Below are 13,069 nucleotides of genomic sequence, written 5' to 3'. Positions count from 1 at the left end.
TTCGATGCTTGGAGGAGCTGTATACATGAGATGTTTTTGCTTCCTAGGCATCAAACGATCTTTTTTATCGCCAATATGTTCAAAAACTTCTCAAATTAGCTGAAATAATACCTAGTGAACAAAATATTTGTTTCCATTTAATGGCACTGCCACCATGATTATGTGTTTCTACTAAGTGCACAAATCAGGCCCTTTGTGGTTCGTCTAAAAAGATGAGGTCATTTATCTGAGAATGTTAACTGTTTGCCCCTCTTCTCATCTGACCAGCTCTCACCAGGATCTGAGGAGGATGAGTGCCATGAAACATCTGGCCGGGAAAACCTGGGCCGTATCCAGTTCAGTGTAGGCTACAACTTCCAGGAGTCAACGCTGACTGTCAAGATCCTGAAGGGCCAGGAGTTGCCTGCCAAGGACTTCAGCGGTACAAGCGACCCATTTGTTAAGATATATCTGCTGCCTGACAAGAAGAACAAGCTGGAGACCAAGGTGAAGCGGAAGAACCTCAATCCACACTGGAATGAAACATTCCTCTTTGAAGGTGAGCGGATCCTGCCACTTCCCAGCAGCAGAGATTGCTATGTTTAATGAAGTGTGCCGGGTTAGCAAAGTTCTTGGGTGGGCTCAGCTGTCTTATCATTTTTTTGATGCTCTGAGGAACGTTAAACTAGTATTAATGGGCATTTGCCCATCGCACTACTGTGTTCTATGATGGCCCAGCGGGTTAAATGCATGTTGTGATTTGTGTTTGATCTGCAGGTCGCAGGTTCGAAGCCCAGCAAGGCCAATTCAGCCTTTCATCCCTATGAGGTTGATAAATGAGTACCAATTTTGATTGGGTAATAATAGTAATGTATGTAAATATGTCCTGTGTAAAGTGCTTTAGATTAAAGTGCTATATAAAATACTAATTATACTCATCTTTTTCTCCATCCTTGTGGGCGTCCCCCAACATGCTGACGGTACCGGAACCTTTGGCAGCAAAAAATAGAGCTTCCCCTTTAAATTTAGTATAGCGTGCTGGTGCACGGCCTCGGGCGTGGGGATGCCTGGCCCTCCGGCGCCTCACCTCTGTCCCTTTTTTCTGCCCAGACGGTATCAGACCTGGCAGCCAGCACAAAGATTTTCTTTAGCTTTCCGCTGGCTCACCGTTTTGTTTTTTCAATTTTCTTTAACTTCCCTTCGGTGCCTTGCCTCCCCCGCATGTTGGCCGCAGGTGGATTCACAAGATGTGCCTCATTCAAATCTCATTCCCGGCCTTGGACCCCCATGCACTCTGTCTTGAGTGTTTGGGGCCCAACCACTGCTGGGACGCATGTCGGCTTGCAGTGCTCTCGGTCACAGGGCATTGAACAATCGGTTGTTGCGATGGAGTGAGATCTTACACATTTCTCCTCCATCCACCTTAAGGACTTCGTCTCCAGGACCGCTCATCAAGACAAGGTAGGCCCTCTGTTCAGCACGGCTCTACAGCATGGCAACTCCTTCACCGGGGTTCCTCGGATTCAGGTTTTGGCAGGCCTGAGGCCTCTAAGGCTACCGGCCCCCAAACCGAGGAGCAGTGGGGCCCTCCTGGGTGCTCCAGGGACCGACCTTAGGTCATCCTAGCTAGTGGCTCCCAAGCTGAGGGGCTCAGGGACCCTACTGGGCTGTCCTTGGAAGGGCAATCAAGTTCATCCTCTTCTTTTACCCCAGGGGGTAAGGAATCGTCGAGTGTCACCTCCAAGAGTCTGTCCTCGGCACGATCCAGCACGGCAACCGGCACAGGTGCCGCGGGCATCCATCCTACTGGAGCTCGCTCAGAGGACTTGAGTCAGGGCTTTACAACTACTGGCCAGTGGGCTGAGGGATCAGTGCCTACTAGAGTGATCTCTGAGGTTGATGCTTCTGCTTCGGGTGCAAGACCCAAGCTGTATCCTCCCGTGTCTGAGGTCTCTTGTGGCTCAGGGGCTCTGCGCCCTCCTGCCCAGGGCATGGCACAAGTCTTCAAAATGGCGGTGAGGCATGTGGCAGAGCCTGCCAGGCAAGCAGCCTTCTTGGATCCAGCTCAGGGCCTGCCTGTGCTGTCTCCCATTGAATGGACGATGCAAGATGATCCCATTCCCTTTCCCTCTGGAAGCAACAGCAGATTGTACGGTACAAGCATCTGGTCTCCTCATGGATACATCTACCCATCCCAGCTTTATGGCTACATGCCCCAGGTGCCTCAGTGCTTTAAACAGGAGCGGAGGCCCAGCACCTCAGAGGGCCAAGCCCCTATGGACCCGGCGGCTTGTAAGGACCGCTTCTTCCAGCGCTTCCTCTTCATCATGCATCCCCGTCAGATGAAGGGGCTCCTGAAGGAGACAGTGAAGGCGGTCAACCTGCCGGTGGTGCCGCCCCGGGCCCCTTCCTCTGGGTACTCCTCCCATTCTTCCGGCACTGTCAGTTCCAGTGCTGGTCCCTCCCCGGTCCAGGCCCTACCGGTTTTTCAGACCCCTCCACCTCCTCTTATACCACCAACACCTCCCCCTCAACAGCCGCTGGACCTGTCTTTGGCACCTGTGTCCCTGGGCCCGGATTCCCCTTGGTCTGTGAAAAGGGGTGGGGGTGATGATGATGATGACGCCCAGGATGATGAACACTCGGCATCTGTTATGGCCTTTCATGAGCGCTTTCAGGGCCTAGCAGAGTTCTTGGGGGGTCCCTCTGCTGAGAAAGCCCCCCAGTAGTCAGAAGTGCTAGCAGAGGTCTTGGGTAAGCACACCACGATCCGGTCTGGCATCCCTCTCCAGAAGGATGTCCTGCAGGTGGTGCAAAAGGTCTGGGAGAAGCCCAGGGCCAATGCCCAGATGAACAAGAAATTGGACAGCAGGTTCAGGCTGACTGATGGGGAGCCAATCCTGCTGGCAATCCACCCACAGCCTCATTCTTCAGTGGTGACTGCGGCCTCCTTGTATTCTAAACCATCATCTTCATCGTCTTCCTCCACGGGAGGCATCTCCAATTGTCTTTCCAAAGAGTCTTTGGGAACGTGCTGTAATTCCATCTCAGGGCTGTATCTATGGCAAACCAACGTAGGCGCCCTCTTGGCTGCGGCTAACCAGAAGCTGTGCCTGGTGCTTGCGGAATTTCTGCCCGCCCCCTTGTCCCTCCTTCAAACTCGGTGTGGCAGATGCCCGGGCCATTGTGGAGGACCTCATGGTGTCTTCGGTCTCCCACATCGACACAACCAGCAGAGAGCTTTGCCTTGGTGTCCAGATGAGAAGGACGGCGTGGATACATGCCACTAAGTTTTCATCTGACGTGCAGGAGATGATCCTGGATCAGGCCCTTTGAGGGCATGGACCCTTTTTCATTCGTCAACCGATGACAAGTTGACAAAGAAGAAACTCTCCACTCAAACCACAAAGTCCATGGCTCTCAGGTTGCCCAGCGACAACAGGAGGACGCAGCAGAGGACATTGCACAGGTTTTCCGCTCCCCTTCCTTTGCCCCTGCCTCTCACACCAATAAGCAGTGATGGCAAGGTCAGGGAACACAGCTTGCATGTAAGTGTCTTTTCAGCAACTCCTGGATCCTATCCGTAGTCTCCATGGGCTTCAGTCTTCCTTTTCCTTTGCCTCTAACATCCTCTCCTCCTCTTTATAAGATCGGATCCCCGGCTCCTTTGCAGGAGGTCCGTTCACTCTTGGAGATGCAGATGATAGAATCAGTTCCTCTTGTAGATGGGGGCTCCGGGTACTATTGCAGAATTTTGCAGTACCCAAGAACAACCAGGTTGGCCTGAGGCATGTCCTGGACCTGTAATTCCTAAATTATGTCTTTACCACCGGTACGCTTCAAGATGATTACTCCTGTTAGTTGTACTTGGCCGAATCTCTGTGTGCAGGGGACTGGATGTGTTCCCTGGACCTCAAGGATGCATGCCTGCATATATCCATCTTCCAACTGCATCAGACGTTTCTGCGGTTCACGATTATGTTGTACCACTTTCAGTACAAGGTGCTGCCCCTCAACCTGAACTCAGCCCCTCCTGTCTTCACAAAGTTGATGAACGCTGTGGATGGCCTTCTCCGCTTGGAGGGCCATAATTTGTACCCTTCTTTGGACGACTAGCTGGTGAGGGCGGGGTCACCCAAAGAGGTGGTGCACTCCTGCCAGAGATTGGAGGATATCCTTCATCAACTGGGGTTCTCCCTCAACCAGAGAAAGTCACAGTTGTGCCCATCTCAGTAACTGGTCTTTCCACTGGTGCGTTGGAACACTACCATTCAGTGGGTGTTCCCTACGCCCAAGAGGCTTCTGTCCCTCCACAAGGCAATGGGGCACTTTCTGGCCAACTCGACCACCTTGGCATGGTGGTTCCAGCACATTCTGGGCCTGATGGCCTCTTGCGTGCTCACTGTACAGCACGCTTGCCTCAAGGGGAGGCACCTCCAGCTCCACCTAGTAGCCAATTGGGATCAGGAGATGGGGTCTCAGTTGGACAGTGTCCCAATACCACGGCTCCTACTGCCCGATCTTTGCTGGTGGCTGATGGATGGCAATGTTTCAATGGGAGCTACCTTGACGCAAACGGAGCTTTCCCTGGTGGTGATGACAGACTCCTCACTTTCAGGCTGGGGGGCTACTCTGGAGGGCTATGCGATTCATGGAGCATGGTCCAGTGCAGAAGCCCTCCTGCATATCAATCTGCTCGAGCTCAGGGCAGTGGGCTTGCCCCTCAAGGCGTTTCTTGCCCCTCATCAGGGGCAGGTCGGTCCTGCTCAGGACGGACAATTCTACTATGATATTTTACGTGAACAAGCAGGGTGGCACCCGTTCCCCCCTCCTCTGCATGGACGCGGTATCAATCTGGGAGTTGGGTCTGATGGAAGGTATTTGAATTTCAGCAGTCCAATGCAGAAGCGAACCAGGTGAGCCACTTGGGGTTCAACACCTACGAGTGGGAGTTTCACACGGACTCCTTGTTGCCCCTGTTCCAGCATTGGGGGTTTGTGCACCTGGATTTGTTCACATCCCCTCTGAATTCCAAGTGCCCTCAGTTTGCTTCATGGGCAGGACAGGATCGGGGGTCTCTGAGAGATTCCTTCCAGATCAGTTGGCATGGCCGCAGGTGTTATGTGTTCCCGCCCCCCCTCTGCTCCAACAGACCCTCTGCAAGTTCCGGGCTTCGGTGAGTTGCAGCCTCATGATTGCGCCCCACTGGTCTTTGAGACCCTGGTTTTCGGATCTGCTGCAGTTGTGCTCCCAGGGTCCCGTCCACAAACCCATCTCCAGCAGGGGATTCCTGATGCAGCAGGGCGGGGCTATGGAGCATCCGGACCCAGCCAAGCTGGCGCTGGCAGCCTGGTTCCTGACCAGCTGAGGCTTCAACATGCAAAATATTCAGATGACAACTGTGACATTCTTGAGCAGGCCAGGAGACCCTCAACTCGGTCCATGTATAAGAGTAAACGGACTAGGTTCTGCCATTGGGCTTGTGACAGGGGTCTAGACCCTGTCGCCTGTCCTCTGGATGATGTTCTGACTTGTTCAGGGCCTCTGGCTCGTTCTGGAGTTCAGGTGGATACTTGCCGCACATATTTGGCAGCCATTGGGGCTTACAAGAATTGCCCTGAGCATGTGTTTTCTTCTACCAACCCGGTGGTTAAGTCCCACCTAAAGGGGTTGTCTAAGCTTTTTCTGCCAGTGCATAGGCCGCACCCAGGCTGGGGCCTCAATGTGGTTCTGACAGCTTTGCAGCGCAAGCCTTTCGTGGACATCCGCTTGGTAACACTAAAGACGGTTTTACTGGTGGCTCTCACCTCTGCATGTAGGGTTAGTGAGCTACAGGAGCTGTCCTTGTACAAGCCCTTCAACACGTTTCACAACGTCTAGGTCATCTTGCGCACTAACCCAAACTGCTTGCCCAAGTTGGTCTCTCCATTTCATCTGAATCAGGAGATCTGCCTGTCTGTGTTCTTCCCGAACCCACAGTCAGAGGCAGAGAGGGCTTTGCATTCCTTGGACCTCAAGAGGGTCCTCAAGTTTTATCTTTCTCAGACGAAATCTTTCAGGAAGTCTGAGGAATTGTTCATGACCTTTGGGGGCTCTCTTCTTCCGGCTCTCAGGCTTCCATGGTCAAGGCCATTTCGGAGGCGTACACAGCCATGGGCAGACCTGTTCCTGAGGGGATTTATGCCCATGCGGTTAGAGCCAAGGCCACAGGCGTCGCGTTTCAGAGACATGCTTCTTGTGATGTCATCAGCAAGGTGGCCACTCGGGCCACTCTGTCGGCCTTCTGTATGCACTACTCACTGGACACCAGCTCCAGGCAAGATGCTGAGTTTGGTCAGGCTGTCCTGAAGAACCTTTTTGCTTTGTCCTAGATATGAGACTGGTTATCACAGCTCCACCCTATGTTCTTGTTCGGTGGAATTCCCCACAAGGATGGAGGAAAGGGGACGGGACGCATGAGTAATTAAAGTTACTCATCGTAGTGACTAGAATACTCTTAGTCCTTAGTCCCCTTTCCTCCATACGTGCCACCTGCCTTCCCCTGCTAGTTTGCTAATGGCTAATATGTAATGGGCATAGCAAGGTATCTAAGCGTCGGATGTGTTCAAAGGGGACTAAGGTGAGGTGCCGGAGTGTGGGCCTCAGCGGGGTGTTCCGACGCCCAAGGCCACGCCCATGCGTGCTATACTAAATTTAAAGGGGGAGCTCAATTCTCTCCTGCCAAAGGTTCCGGTGCCGTCCCCATGTTGGGGGATGCCCACAAGGATGGAGGAAAGGGGACTAAGGACTATGAGTACTCTAGTCACTACGGTGAGTAACTTTAATTTATTACTAGATTTTATAAAACGTCAGCTTTCTGTCGAGAAGGGCAGACCAGGGCAAGGAGTAACCCCTGATCACGGTGTCAACACATGATGTGATGCCACATAGCCTCTCCTCTTTATCCCTGCAGGGTTTCCTTATGAAAAGGTGGTGCAGCGTGTCCTTTACCTTCAAGTCCTGGACTATGACCGGTTCAGCCGCAACGACCCCATCGGGGAGGTGAACATTCCACTGAACAAGGTAGACCTGGGCCAGACACAGACCTTCTGGAAGGAGCTGAAACCATGCAGCGACGGAAGTGTAAGTCATCATTGCTTGTGTGCGGCCCGGTTGATCACCAACTTGGAATTCCATAGTATTTTAACATCAGTTGTAGGGGCCTGGCAGAGATATCTAAAGATGGTTTCACTTACATTCTCCAGCATGCATGACTGATAAATGGGCAATATTATTTCCAAATGCAGCAAGCGTCTACCCCGCAAGAGCAGTGCCACTTGAATTCTGCAACTAAACAGCCACAACTAAATCCTCATCATAAGGGCCTTGCAGATGTTGCCACCTAAACCCTCATCCACTGCCCAATTTGCTGCCTGAGCAATAGAAGATATTGGGCCAGTTTCACACAGGTCCTGCTGGACCACTGAAAACGGTGGCCAGCGCACATGCCGCCTGTTCCCACAGGTGAATTGTCGGCAAATGGAGATTGACAAAAAATCCCATGTGACTGGTGAATGACTTGAAAATGTCACAAATTGCTGCAACAAAAGCATCCTTATTTACAGTGGGAGTAAGTCCCTGATATGGAAGTTGCAGATGAGTGGGGAAAAGCAAAAAACTGAAAAGCACAAAAAGGTCTGGGAGCCCATCTACCAAGAACTAGCACAGCCAAATAGCCTGTTCTATGGGAATGTGCCCACTCGGGAGGTGTACAACCACATTTTAGATCACTGTACATTTCAAAGAGCAGAAATGGCCATTTGCATATCAGTCTTTGTCCCACCACAAGGGCAGTCCAGCATGGAAATGCTAGGCAATTCTCCTCTGAACAAGAGTACCAACAGCAACCCCAGACACGTGTTTAGGCCTAGTCGGGCCTTGTCGGGACTCATCAGTGAGGTGAAGCTGTGCCTCTCTAAGCACAGTGAGCAAGGATTCCACATCTGGTTTACCCTGGGTAACAGGGTGAAACCCAAAGTTCCTTAAAAATGCACACAAAAAGGTCTGGGAGCTCCTCTGCCGAGAACGAGCACAGCCAAATAACCTGTTCTCTGGGAAGGTGCCCACTCGGGAGGGTCTACAACCACGTTTTAGCTCACTGTACCTTTCACAGAGGAGAAATATCCATTTGCATATCAGTCTTTGTCCCACCCTCTTTGGTGCTGGACTGCCGTTGTGGGTGGGACAAAGACTGATATGCAAATGGATGTTTCTCCTCTGTGAAGGGTGCAGTGAACTAAGACGTGGCTGTAGACCCTGCTGAGTGGATGAAAATCCATAGAACAGGGCATTTGACACATGTTAGTTCTCAGTAGAGGGGTACCACACTCCTTATTAACTTTGCAAAACTTGGGCTTTCACCCTAGGTAACCCAGGGGAATCCAGATGTGGACCCATTGCTCACGGTGTCTTAGAGAGGCTGAGCTTCACCTCACTGAAGAGGCCCGACTAGGCCGAAGCACATGTGTGGGGTTGCTGATGGTACTCTTGTTCAGAGGAGAATTGCCTAGCATTTTGGTGCTGGACTGCCCTTGTGAGAGGGACAAAGACTGACCTGCAAATTGATATTTCTCCTCTGTGAAAGGTGCAGTGAGCTAAAACGTAGCTGTAGACCCTCCTGAGTGGAAGACATTCCATAGAACAGGGCATTTGACCCATGTTCGTTCTCAGTAGAGGGGCTCCCACACACCTATGTAACTTTCTCAAAAACTTAAATGACACAAATGTTACCAGAAGAGATGCCAATCATTGGGGGAAGTGAAACTCTTTCATGGAAACATATTTGCAAAACATCAAATTGTCCTTGCAGAGTTGGCCATCACACACCAGGTTGCATCAGGCAAATTGTGATCAGGTAGAAAAGGAAAACGTGATTGGCTACTCCTTTGTCATTCGTCATGCTCTACCTGCATTTTTAGGTGCATCTCTAATTTACATTTGCTGCGTTTGGCCGCTTCTCCATGACGCCCTTTGTGAATTTCGAGAGTAAATCCAGTCCTTAACATTTAAGGGTTCTTCTCTAGTCACCTTAAATGGGCAGGGGATTCCATTCTTGGGTGGGCTATGAGGCTCTGCGTTTAGGGTCATTCTGCATTTGGGCGCATTCACTGACCACCAGTCTTTGTTCTCTGCAGGGGAGCCGAGGGGAGCTGCTACTGTCTCTGTGCTACAATCCCACTGGAAACTCCATCATTGTGAATATCATCAAAGCGCGTAACCTGAAAGCCATGGACATCGGCGGGACGTCAGGTATAAACGTTACCCTCCCTGGGACAGAGGCTGATCCAGTACTCTGGCCACGCCCAGCAGGCACATCTGCTCTCATATGTGTGCATCCTGTGTTATATGTGAGCGGTGCACAAGGGCTTGCATATCCGAGAGAGAAGCTTCCCAAATATGGCTTTCTTCATTCTTCCACATCTTACGTATTGTGTCCCTGTATCGGCTTTCCTTTGTCACTTTTCTCTCTTTTTCTATCTCTCCCTGTCTACATCACTCTAATGATACTGTTGATGCTTCCCCTTCCTGCTTGTGTCACTTTCTTCCCCTCTCTAGCTCTATTTTATTCTACAATTGCTACTCGTTCCTCCTTCCCATATATTCTGGGCATTTCGGCTTATTTCTGAAGATGGGTTTTTGTGTAACTCTACACTCTTGTTTGGTGGTAGGGTTATGCCTGAGTATGTGGCCGGGGTAGCATGGTATCCTACCCAATGAAGCTACATCCATAGCCCTCATACTTGAGGAAGTGTTGTGCATGAGTCTGTGATGGGTTAGAATGGTATCCCACCAGATGGAGTGGTGTCTGTGGATTGTCTGCTTGATGAAAACTTATGTGAGAGTATATGGTGTGAGTAACATGGTATTTATTTTATTTATTCATGACATTTATATAACGCCCAAACACAGAGGTATCACAGCATTGGTTACATGTGCAGGATTTAGTTACAGACCGGCATAATTAGTCATACTTATTAAAAAGCCGTGGTTTTACACGTTTTTCGAATACATGGTATGATTGCTCGTTTCTGATGTTCATTGGGAGGGTGTTCCAGAGGGAAGGTGGGGTGACCCCAAAGCTACAGCCACGCGGCTCTTATCTTTCCAGATGTATCTAGGTTGATAGCCCTCAAACTGGGTGATGCATTGCAAAGGAGTCTGTGGTGGGTCAGCAGGATTTCCTACTAGATGCAGCTCTGCCTGTGGCCCCTATGCTTGAGGAGAGTGTGGGTGAGGTTCTGTGGTCTGGATATCATAGTATCCTAACAGATCCAGCTAAGTCTGTGGCCCCTATGCTTGAGGAGCACGTGGGTGAGTTTCTGTGGTCTGGGTATCAGAGTATCCTATCAGATGCAGCTCTGCCTGTGGCCTCTATGCTTGAGGATAGCGTGGGTGAGTTTCTTTGGTCTGGGTATCAGGGTATCCTACCAGATGCAGCTCTGTCTGTGGTCCCTAATAGCCAGTCTGATAGCACAGCGAGTAAAGTGCTTGCTTTGACATCTGTACAGATCTTGCTGATGCAGGTTCGAATCCTGGTAAGTGCCAAACTCATCCTTTCGAGGTTGATAAATGAGCACCATACACTGTGGGTTATAAGCAGTGTTCAGATACCTGAGGGTCTGTAGTGCTATATAAATGCTAAATTATTATTATTATTATTATTATTATTATGCTTGAGGAGAGTGTGGGCGAGTTTCTGTGGTCTGGGTGTCATAGTATCCTACCAGATGCAGCTCTGTCTGTGGCCCCTATGCTTGAGGAGAGCGTGGGTGAGTTTCTGTGGTCTGGGTGTCATAGTATCCCACCTGATGCAGCTCTGTCTGTGGCCCCTCTGCTTGAAGAGAGTGCGGGTGAGTTTCTGTGGTCTGGGTGTCATAGTATCCTACCAGATGCAGCTCTGTCTGTGACCCCGATGCTTGAGGAGAGCGTGGGTGAGTTTCCGTGGTCTGGGTGTCATAGTATCCCACCAGATGCAGCTCTGTCTGTGGTCCCTATGCTTGCGGAGAGCTTGGGTGAGTTTCTGTGGTCTGGGTGTCATAGTATCCCACCAGATGCAGCTCTGTCTGTGGCCCCTCTGCTTGAAGAGAGTGCGGGTGAGTTTCTGTGGTCTGGGTGTCATAGTATCCTACCAGATGCAGCTCTGTCTGTGGCCCCTATGCTTGATGAGAGCGTGGGTGAGTTTCTATGGTCTGGGTGTCATAGTATCCTACTAGATGCAGCTAATTCTGTGGCCCGTATGTTCGGGTCTATGAGGGCCCGTGGTGTGGGTGCTTGAAGAGCGTTCACCCAGAAGCCATCGTGCCCAACCTAACCATGCTGTATTTGGCTGTCTCTTACCCTCAGACCCCTACGTCAAGGTCTGGCTGATGCACAAAGACAAGCGCGTGGAGAAAAAGAAGACAGTGGTTATGAAACGCTGCCTGAATCCTGTCTTCAATGAGTCCTTCATCTTTGAAATCCCCACGGAGCGACTGAGGGAGACCACCATCATCATCACCGTAATGGACAAGGACAAGCTCAGCCGGAATGATGTCATTGGCAAGGTGAGCTGACAGGCAGGCCTTTCACGTAGTTCACGTAACGTAAAACAAGCAGTGGCGTTGTACAGGGCAAGTCCATTGCCAGGAAGTATCTTGGCACTATGTACAGATAACAGATGCTTATTATAATTCAATTCAATAGCATCGACCTTGGTTGGATGAAGAGGGCTGAGTGGATCAGCCATATTTTGATCATGTGACTATGAGGTTAAACGCAGATCCCTATTATGACTGGATGTGCTCCCTGAGCCACATATCCGGTCTTTGCACATGCAGATGGCTGGGAGGTTTACTAGATGGAGAAGGGAGCCCTTCTAACTAGCAGCGTTGTAAACCAGATAATCCAGCAACAGCAAGTAACTCATCCCAAACCCCCATACAACGGGGCCTTCTTTCTCCAAAGCATCCTCAAATGCAAGAGAGCCTGCCCCGAGCAGGCGTATCTAATCCTGGGCAACTATAATGCAGGCTGAGTAGGGCCCACGCACTAGTCTACCTTGCGCACGCTCCATTGGTGATCCAGAGTGGCTCTTCCAGGCCGCATCTCTCCCTCCATTGGAGGTTGGCATTCAGATGAAGTGCTATGAAGCCAAGGGACAATGCCAGCCTATGAGCAGACACTCCCACAACAGGCTCCACATAAAAACAGATCCATGCTCCCGTTTGTGAGCATTCTCAACACACACAAAAACACATACAAACAAAGAAACCAGCAAGGATGACAGAGCCGCTCAAGCAATACTGTTAATGCTGGCTACACGGGGAAGCAATACACGTTGCAAGGAGTCACTGGTCCTTTGACAGATGGAAAAAGAGAACAAGGAGCTGCTTTTAAACATGGATGCTCCTAGGAGGTGACTCCTGGCATCGGCTTCTGTCACCGCCCCCTCTGTCTCTGTGCCTTTGAGGATGCTTGCCCTCTTCAGTTGTGTGGCTGGGGAATGCCCTTGATTTTCTACCTTGGCCAGGGCTTCAGGGTTGACCCGTTTCCTGATCCCAATGTTCCATTCACATGGCACCCTCTTCACTCTAAGAAAGAATTCCTGGGATGGTAAGACCCAGGCCTGGACTGGTAAAGACCCTGCCTCTGAGCTACTGAAGTCTAAGTATCTGAGACGGTAAAGCCCAAGAAACGCGCATTCTAAAGGTTGAGTACCGTGCCACCCGATTCAGACTCCGAAAGAGACATTTCTCAGAGTGATTTAAGATTACTTTCTGAATACTCTCTGCCAGCTGCCACCCCAACTAGAAGTGATGTCACGTATGCCGGTCATCCTCTGTGGGATACTCCTCGTAGGCATGGACATGGTAGCTCTCTTCTGTCTCTGGCAACCCAGGACCCATAGAATGGCCTACAGGCACCCTACACTGATCAATCGAACTAGAACATCGGGCACAGTGACGTTCTACGCTGACCAACCTTAAATAACAGCCACGTCATCTAGAGGGCACGCAGCACTCATCCGATGGAGACAAAATAACCAACACACTCTGCCAATGAAACTCGAATG

General features: G+C 50.7%; 1 protein-coding gene across 3 annotated transcripts in view; it reads left to right on the top strand.

The window, feature by feature from the left end:
- The window catches only part of SYT7 (synaptotagmin 7), a 1,118,786-nt gene that overhangs the window by 1,036,738 nt on the left and 68,979 nt on the right, over window positions 1-13,069 (top strand). For all 3 annotated transcript variants that reach the window (XM_069623883.1, XM_069623885.1, XM_069623884.1), the window contains 4 exons: window positions 268-538; window positions 6,932-7,101; window positions 9,153-9,267; window positions 11,362-11,561. In XM_069623883.1, the coding sequence (XP_069479984.1) occupies window positions 268-538; window positions 6,932-7,101; window positions 9,153-9,267; window positions 11,362-11,561 (756 nt within the window). The remainder of the gene's footprint in view (window positions 1-267; window positions 539-6,931; window positions 7,102-9,152; window positions 9,268-11,361; window positions 11,562-13,069) is intronic.

The sequence above is a fragment of the Ambystoma mexicanum genome, chromosome 11 (genome assembly GCF_040938575.1).
Source record: "Ambystoma mexicanum isolate Mex_15411 chromosome 11, UKY_AmexF1_1, whole genome shotgun sequence".
Lineage (NCBI taxonomy): Eukaryota > Metazoa > Chordata > Amphibia > Caudata > Ambystomatidae > Ambystoma > Ambystoma mexicanum.
Note: the sequence above shows the minus strand (reverse complement) of the source record. Positions and strands in the feature narration are given on the sequence as shown.